Source organism: Centroberyx affinis, unplaced genomic scaffold (assembly GCF_046629955.1).
Source record: "Centroberyx affinis isolate AG114_WGS23_722 - 3 ecotype Tasmania unplaced genomic scaffold, CSIRO-AGI_Caff_v1 ptg001484l_1, whole genome shotgun sequence".
NCBI classification, from domain to species: Eukaryota; Metazoa; Chordata; class Actinopteri; order Beryciformes; family Berycidae; genus Centroberyx; species Centroberyx affinis.
In genome coordinates, this window is record NW_027279951.1 from 826,284 (window position 1) to 835,280 (window position 8,997).

Sequence of the window (8,997 nt, forward strand, 5' to 3'; positions counted from 1 at the left end):
ACCAGCGGACCAGAAACATTGGCAAGGCATGCTGCAGTTTTACCAATTGCAGGAATCAACTAGATAAGATCCAGTTTGGTCCAGGAACACGGACCAAACTTCAGTTCAGCCTCGTGCAGTATTTGACACACTCACATGGTCAAAACCAAGGTTATCATGTCATTACAGAATGAATGGTCAACCACAGTCTATTGATGTGTAACTGTAAGTGGCATCAGAGATATATGTGGGTCCTGCATGTGAATCCCTTCGTCCCCCACAGCTAGAGGTGCTCACACAGCACACCTGTGCACCTATTCCAGCCAGCATCCAGGGAGCTATACTGCTAAAATGGAGGATGCCCCAAAAAAGATGGTAGGTGAACATTACTCAAGACTATGTTTGTGTGTTTGAAATGTTTGCATTAGAATAGCACTTTCTGCTCTTTACTTTTTTGTTATTTTTGGATGCATGTTTTTTTTTTTTTTTTTTAAGTGACAACTGCACAAGAAAAATAATCCTTGCTTGCAACTTCCAGCTTCCTCACCCAATAATGATTCTTTTTAAAGCTTCAAAGCACATTTAAAATTAAATACCGGCTGTGGAATCAGATCTTGTATCAAGAGTTCAGTTTTAGAAAAAAGTTACCAATTTTCTATTTATCTCTTCAGTTTGCAATGATGAAATCTTTGTTACACATTTCTCATTCGCAGAATGCATGTCCTTGAAAAGAACATTTTGTGAATGCTGCAATTTGGCTGGTAGAGGAAACAATGACAGAGAAGAACATGTGAAGAGTAATAAGTTCAGCCTGTACCCAAGCTGAAATTATGCTTGCATTCATCAAAATAGGCCTTTTTTTTCACCCATGATAAGTTCTAAAAATTGTTATTCACATAAAAAAAGGAAGTGATTAAGCAAGCAGAATATAATGGCTAACCGCTAAGAAGACTATGTATGATTTCCAATTCCAATTCCAGATGCAGTACTGGAGGCTTTACCTGTTGACGCTGGTGTTGGGAATTGGGGGATCATTTCAATATGGGATCCAGGTTTCCGTCATTGCTTCTCCAGCTGAGGTAGGATTAACTTCTGTAAGATGTCAAAGCTTGCATAACAAGAAAACTGAAATAAGAATTGAACAAGTGTGGGTTATAGACATTAAGTTAACAGTGAGAGCTGGACCACATCTCACTGATATGTGAGATGTTTATCTCATGCAGTGCCCATATGTTATAAGAGTTTTAAAGGATAATACCAGTAAGGTTTTTTTTAAGTTAGTGCCAGTCATCTAGGCTGCCCCTCTCCTTTACATTATTCCTGCTGGTGTCTACACTCAGTCGGCATAGTTGGAGATGTCACGGCTTGTTTTCCTCCCCTCAGAAGAAGCAAAGTTTTGTCAAATTTCTGTTTTATTATTTCATTGTACCCAAATTGAGTGTTTTCATATCAGTGTGTGCATACACTCTGCTTACCGTCAATGACCTGACACACACAGGGAGAAATGGAAGTCTCTGCCATGAAATAATCCCTCAAAACATGTCGCCTTACAAACTTTATTGTCACATCCATGTCTTATTTCCAGGACAGGAGTTAATTTCAAGCTAGGCTGGACACTGTAAAGTTTTTATTTTAAAAATGACAAAAGATGAGTAAATGTTAAAAAAAAAACGAATTACATGCGGCATGCATTGCAAAATGTCTGGGAAAGAAAGAAGTAAATGGGCCATACCTCCGCCAACAGTCTGTCTGTTTGTCTGTTAGCAGGATAACTCCAAAAGTTATGAACGGATTTGAATAAAACTTTGTGGAAAGGTTGGAAGATTGGAAAGGTTGGTCATGGGGCAAGAAAGAACTGATTAACTGTCATATCTTGACAACTGCATTGTGTTGGCGGAGGTATGCAGTCTACTGAGTTAGTTTTTATTCCATTTATATTGGAAACAGTGGAAAGCTACAGTAACGACAAGAGATATGGGCTGGCATGTGACCTTGGCCCACAGAGTTGCACGTGCACGCAATGCACCGTAACCTGCTGAGACACCAGGACATCTAACATTTCCCTTGACCTTTCTGACCACAGCATGTTCAGAGCTTTGTGAACCAGACGTGGCTGCAGAGGTACGAGGTCCCGGTGGAGGATTCTACCAACCTGCTCATCTGGTCCTTCATTGTGGCGATCTTTAGCCTCGGAGCGTGGGCCGGGGCGATTCACAGTGGGAGCCTTCCTGTCACTCATGGCCGGTGAGACACACACACACACTAGTTACATTAAAGGGCAAATAAGTAAGATTTTTGCTGCCCCATAGGAGACACTCCCAAATCCCAACGGTTTCTGACAAACAGCTGCAGCTGCAGAACGCACGCTCTTGTGGCTTTGTGACATGATGATAGTGCAACATCTGCAACATGGTTGTTCGCAAAATATTTTTTTAAAATAGACTGTCGGTAAAACATATAATGCATAATAATGTGGATGTTTATTTTGATTTTGTAGGAAAAAAGCACTTTTGTTCAACAACATTGTGGCTATTGTTGCTGCCCTGCTTATGGTCTTCAGTCGCATGGCCAAGTCTTTTGAGATGATCCTGCTGGGCAGATTTCTCTATGGATATAATGTTGGTATGCTCTGTTGATGTCTACTGTCTGTGTGTGTGTGTGTGTGTGTGTGTGTGTGTGTGTGAGTGAGTGTGTGCGTGCGTGCGTGCGTGTGTGCGTGTGTGTGTGTATGCAAATATTGGATTAATTAAGTACTGCCCTGTGTGAAACACTTTTTACATTTCTTGCTTTTGTTTTTCTTTTGACTTTTCTATTCATTGTGTCTCGGTTCTTTCTCCACAGGGCTTGGACTGAGTGTGCACCTGATGTATCTGGGGGAGAGTTCTCCAAAGAAACTGAGGGGTTTCCTGACCCTCACAAGCTCGATCTTCATCGGCCTGGGGAAAGTAATGGGTCAAATAGTTGGCATCAAGTAAGAATTGACTGCTGGGACTTCAAAGCATAAGCTCACCAATATCTGTAAAACCATATAAAAAACATTAGCCAAGAACTGAGCAGAAAAGTACAAATCAACCACCTACTCACTCACTTATTAAAGAGGCAAGAATCTTGTCTTGGGTACAAAAATTCCTCTGGCAATTCATAGGCAGTCCATAGTTGTCTCCTACTACTCAAGATCTTTCGTGTCCTAGACTGAAGTATAAGACCTTGAAGACCTTGTCTTACTAATTAGCCAGGGTAAATAATATTACGTACATGGATTCCCTGAAGCTGGTAAATGTATTCAGCTACCTTAATCATTTCAGTACCAACTCATAAATGTATCTCCCTTTTCTCTACTACTACACTGATCTGTGTATCTTTCTAACCTGGCTTTATTTTACACTCTATTTAGGGAACTGATGGGCACAGAAGACATGTGGCCATATCTCTTAGCTGTTAGTGGCATTCCTGCCATACTGCAGTTTGTGACATTGCTTTATTTCCCTGAGGCGCCTCGATACCTTTACATTGACAAAGGCGACATTGAGGGCAGCAAAAAAGGTTAGTGGAAACAGCAGCCTGCGCATCTGAGCCTGAGGCTACAGTGAGGCAGGGCGAGGCAAAAGTTTTATCAATGATAACAATGAGTATCTATTTAAGGTCCTTGAAATTAAAAACCTCAGGAATCTCTTTACAATGAATGTAAGTTACTTGCCTAGCTAATATTACCTTTTTTTGGATAAAGCCTACTCACCTCACTCACACTTTGGATCACGCAAGTTCTTCTAAATTAGAGGTCCCAAATTATTATCCCTGCATTATTATCATTAATATTACTTTTAAATGCGCCTGACCTCACTGTAAACTCAGCTCTCATTGGCTTTTGGAATAGATCTGTGATCCACACTTCAGGACCTGTCCAGATGTCAGGTCCTAAATATCAGACATGTTTGATATGATCAGGGCGGCTCTCAGTCTGTCAATCAATGTGGTGAAGATTGACTCTGTAAATCCTTCAGTCAGTCGGACCAAACCTCAGATTGGGGATTCCCCTCCCAACAATGTAATCCTGTAGTGTGCCCACGGCCGTATATTGCTATGTGTGTGATATCCCGTCCTTGCCTAACCATCTAGTATGAGCATGTTTACCTCTGGGAGACAAAAATTTATGAAATATGTCAGTATGTATATGATGCAACGTGTTTTCAAAAGGATTTTAAACATCTTCCAGTGTGTCCCCAGCCTTTTGTTCACTCCCCAAAAAACACTGAAGTGAGCTTTGTTTATCAATTTGGAATAATGTGAAGTGTAAAGGAAATCTAAACTCAAATGTTCTGTACCAACACAGCAAAAGTGCAGATTTGTACTACTTTGGGAAAATCACCAAAGATAACACGTAACAAGCATTGATACAAAAAAAAGTGCAGAATGTTAAATATGTGTCACAGCTGAACTTGTGTAGCGGGGTTCACTCTCACTCAACGACCGGGTAGATGACGGCATATTTATTGTCACCAGCCTGCATCTGTATTAGAATAGGACAGTGATGAATACACACTCTCTCTCATGAATATGCTCTACTGCGCCTTCTCTCTCAAAGTCCAGAAGCAGAAACAACACATTTTGGGTACACTCACACAGTGAGTGTGACACCAACATATTTACATTACTTTTTTCATTTAAATAAATATGTACAAAAACCACTCAATATGGTGTACAAAATAGTGTGCAATTCTCGTTTAAAATAAATTTAATTAAATAAAAACATAATAATATAAATCCAACATACCTGTATTAGAATAGTAGTAGGACAGTGATGAATACACAGGTCTCTCTCATGAACATGCTCTACTGCGCCTGTTAATCACCAACAATACTACTCTCAATGCATGACAGAGGTGGAAATCTTGTAAACAGTGCACCCTCTCACTATATAGAATGACTGGGCAACGTTCCTTTCATATTTTCTACAAGTTTGATGCACAGAAATGAACAACAAAATGCATGAGAATTGCAGCTCAAAACATGAACTAGTTACAGTTATCATCATTACCATCGATGGTAAGTGAGAAAAACTATTTACATAGTAATTAACCAAAAAATAACAGAACACAGGAATCCATACCTTCTCTCTCATAGTCCAGAAGCAGACTGAGCGCGAATTAACGCGTTACAGAACTTCCGCCCACAACGGAGGAGTCCATTACGATAAATTCTTCCTAACACTAAATACCAGCTTTGTAGGGAAGCCAAGAACGGCCATGCTTGCAATTATTTTTTTAATGCTGTTATCTCGAGATCACAAGTTAATTTATCTTGTGATCTCGAGAAAACAAAAGGCTGATTTCTTGAGATAACAAGATAATTTATCACGAGAAAACAACTTTTGTTTTCTCAAGATCACAGGATAATTATGGAGAACTCGAAAATGAGTGTCTGGTTCATTTGATCACACCTGATTTCAGCCTTCAAGATCACTGTCATGACTGTCGGGGAGGATATAACTGAACAGGAAGCATAAATGTGTAGTTTTGTTTGCTGCAGTTACGATTTTCATCTTAAATCAGTTGCTACAGTTGTCAAGACGCCATATGCATGCTGGCATGGCACTCCTGATCTCTGATAAATTAAGTAATAGGAGGAAACAACTTTTTTTTTTCTCGTGATAACGGGTTGATTATCTCGTTATCTCGAGATAACAAAGCTTGTTTTCTCGAGAGAACGAGATAATTAATTCGTGATCTCGAGATAACGGCATTAAAAAAAATAATTGCAAGCACGGCCGTTCTCGGCTTCCTTTGCTTTGAAATGTGATGCACAAATTCTATTTACTTTGTAATGACTTCCGAAATGTACTTTTGGCCATTAAATAACACAGTGCCTTGTAAGAAATTAGTACAAAAACCAAGTTACCCACACAAATAAACCGGCTGGCTTGGCCACTCTGCTCCTTCAAAATAAGAGACCTCTGCATGCCTAGTAGTGCAGATCAAAATAAAAGTCTCTGCTTACAATCTAGTGTAACAACATCACACTGCTATATTTGTATAACTTGTAACTTTGTGTATGTGTGACAGCCTTGCAGTGGCTGTGGCAGGAGGACGACCTCAAGCTGGAGCTCGACGACATGTTTAAAGAGAGAGAGAGCGCGCAGGGCGAGAAGGCAAAGACAGTAATGGACGTGCTCCGCTCCCGCTGTGTGAGGTGGCAGCTGCTGGCTCTGGCCATCCCCTGCGCCGGTGTTCAGTTCTGTGGCATCAATGCTGTGCGTTCATATGAGCTCTCCTCCTGATAACACCAAATTAAATGTCAAGCGAGAGCTGTTTCACGCAACTTGTTCTACTTCCCCTCCAGCTTCATGTCTTTTCATTTTTCCATCCTGTCATCCAGCTGTACTTCTATGCCTTTGACATCTTCCGTGAATCAGGAGTGCCAGAAGGCCAGATGCATTACTTGGCCATTGGTATTGGAGCAACAGAGCTCGTCACCATAACGCTATGTGTAAGTATCACTTCTGTGGGGTGAATTATTGGCTCATGAAATCACACTGGCACTTAAAGGGAGGCAGCAATGCAAAACAACATAGATCTAATGTTGTTGGTCCTTAGGTGAACATAGGAGTGTCAGTGCTTCTGATTGGAAATACCAGCTCTGCTCAGGTGTTTTTCGTTTTCCGAAGTCTGGGTGTCTACGTCAAAACTACCTAACAAATCCTAGCACGGTAATTTTAAACTATAACAGATGTTTTGCTATGGGGATGTACAAAATGTACACAAAAAAAATATTTTAAAAGAGTCCATACTTAAGCCATTCTTGTATGAACCACAATACACTGCTGAGGAGATTTTGCAAATGATCAAATCATCAATCCCATCAAATGGATAAACTACGCTAACTTGACAAATACAATATACATGGGCAATAATAAGCTGTTGATGTATTATCTGGCCTACAGGCTGTGCAGGTCTGTGTAATTGTACGCACTTTGCTATGCTTTCCATAAGTCAATCACTTTTTTTTCACAATAATTCTTGTGCTAATGCTATTGTGCAAAGCTAATATTGTCTAACCTTGGCTTGTGATCTAGTCAGACAATAATGGGGTACTGAGCAAGGGACAGGCAGTGTTCAGTTCCTTCTTCTCTCTTTATTTACCACTAGTGCAGTGCCTGTTCATGCCGCTGCTGTACAGAGCGGTGTTCGCTTGTTTATTCAATGTTTATTAACGTGTCGCATGTCCAAATTGCCCCAAATCCGACACTGCACTTCCTTGGGTCCCCAGCAATACATCCGCCAAGTGTGAAGTCGATCAGACGAACAGTTCTCGAGATTTGCGACCGACAGACAGACAGACAGACAGACAGACAGAGATTCCTTGCTTTATATTATGATCTAGGTCTCCTTGCCAACTGTTGCTAATGCTTGGTTGGTCCAGCTAAATTAGCTAGCTTACTGTGCTAACCAAATAAAAAAAAAAGTTCTCTCCTCACCTGCCTTGGTTGACCACACCCCTTTAAAAAAAAAAAAAAAAAAATTGCCACACCCTGATATAAAGCCATTAATCCAGAGGTGTGTCCAGCGGCATGTCAGAAAACTAAGCATCTAAACAATTTCAGGATGCTGGCTGGTCTGTTTCTTCTGGTCTCTCCGTAGTGAAATTGGAGCACAATCCAGGCTGTTATGGAAAATATAAGCATGGTTTTAGCATGTTTATGTCTGTTAAATCCTGTAAATTCATTCTTTTGTCTCAGTCTCTGTTGATAGATCGAGCTGGGAGAAAGAAGCTGATGGGATATGGCTATCTGTTGATGGGTATCACCATGTCTGTACTTACTGTCATGCTGTCCATTAAGGTAAAAACATCCCGGTGCTTTTTTCTATATAAAGGCTGCGCCCTCCTCTCCTCTGCTTTGTACGAGCTAAACTATAAGCACTTCTCTTCTCCCACAGGACTTGTATTCATGGATCCCATATGTGAACATCGCCCTTATATTTACCGTCATCTGTATTTACGGACTCGGACCTTGTGAGTTTTCTGTTGAGTGTTTCTCCACCGCCCACGCTGTAGTATGGGGTTAATAATGTCAGCGCTGTGGAGCGGATTGTCACAGTAACGTTTTTTATCTTCTTGCAGCCGGAGTGTCTATGGCCCTCCCTGCTGACCTTTTCCTACAGGCCTGGCGTCCCTCTGCTTACGTCATCAGCGGGACTATCAACTGGCTGGGCTTGTTCCTTGTGGGAATGTTCTTCCGTTATTTAGTGGTGAGATACTGGCTCACTCAAATTGTGAAACTGTGTATTATGGTTTAAAAAAAACAAAAAACTAATGGTTATTTGTTTTTAACCACAATTCCATGATGGCATGCCTTCCAAGAATAATGTCTGTTTTAACATGTTTTTTCATGTTTCCATGCAGGATGGACTTGGGCAATTCTGCTTCCTGATTTTTGTGGTTTACTGCGTTTTCAGTGCGGCATTCATGCTGTATTTTATCCCAGAGACCAAAGGAAAGACAATGGTGGAGATTATGGAGGACTTCAACAAACTGAACTTCAAGAACAGGGGCACTGACATTGAAAAGACAGACTTTGTTCTTGCAACTAAATTCTAAGAAAATATTTTGAAAGTAGTGATTTATAGTAAAAGTATTTATTAAAGTCAAGGGCACAACGATGAAGCATTTGGTGGTTTTGAAGTAGAAGACCCCTAGCTAGCAACTGTCAGGCTAAGAAAGAAGGCCCACACTGTTAAACTGTTAGCCTTGCCTGCTTATTTTACTTTAAATTTACCTAAATCACTTTCTGGGATTAAATGTCTTTCCCATCTGCCTCGGCCCTAGGGGAGAGGAGAGGTTGTTTGAGGTTCTCACTTGGTCCTCAGTGTTACGAAGATTAAACAAATATGATTCCATATCCATTTTCAGTTATGTTTTAGTTTTGTCATTTAATATCAACATCACATTGTTTTAGTACCCACCAAAATAATAAAGGAAATGAGAACATGTAAGGAGCTTTTCCAAATGCATTTTATTTGATAC

At 40.5% G+C, this 8,997-nt stretch overlaps 1 protein-coding gene across 1 annotated transcript; it reads left to right on the top strand.

Annotated features, from left to right (window-relative positions):
* The first annotated feature begins 959 nt into the window (after positions 1–959).
* LOC139650326 (solute carrier family 2, facilitated glucose transporter member 11-like) lies at positions 960–8,571 on the top strand. Its single transcript, XM_071526949.1, has 11 exons — positions 960–1,058; positions 2,063–2,223; positions 2,477–2,601; positions 2,821–2,950; positions 3,374–3,522; positions 6,039–6,226; positions 6,352–6,462; positions 7,712–7,813; positions 7,911–7,986; positions 8,095–8,222; positions 8,377–8,571. Exons 1-11 carry the CDS (start codon positions 960–962, stop codon positions 8,569–8,571), a joined length of 1,464 nt encoding a protein of 487 aa, XP_071383050.1.
* The last annotated feature ends 426 nt before the right edge of the window (positions 8,572–8,997 follow it).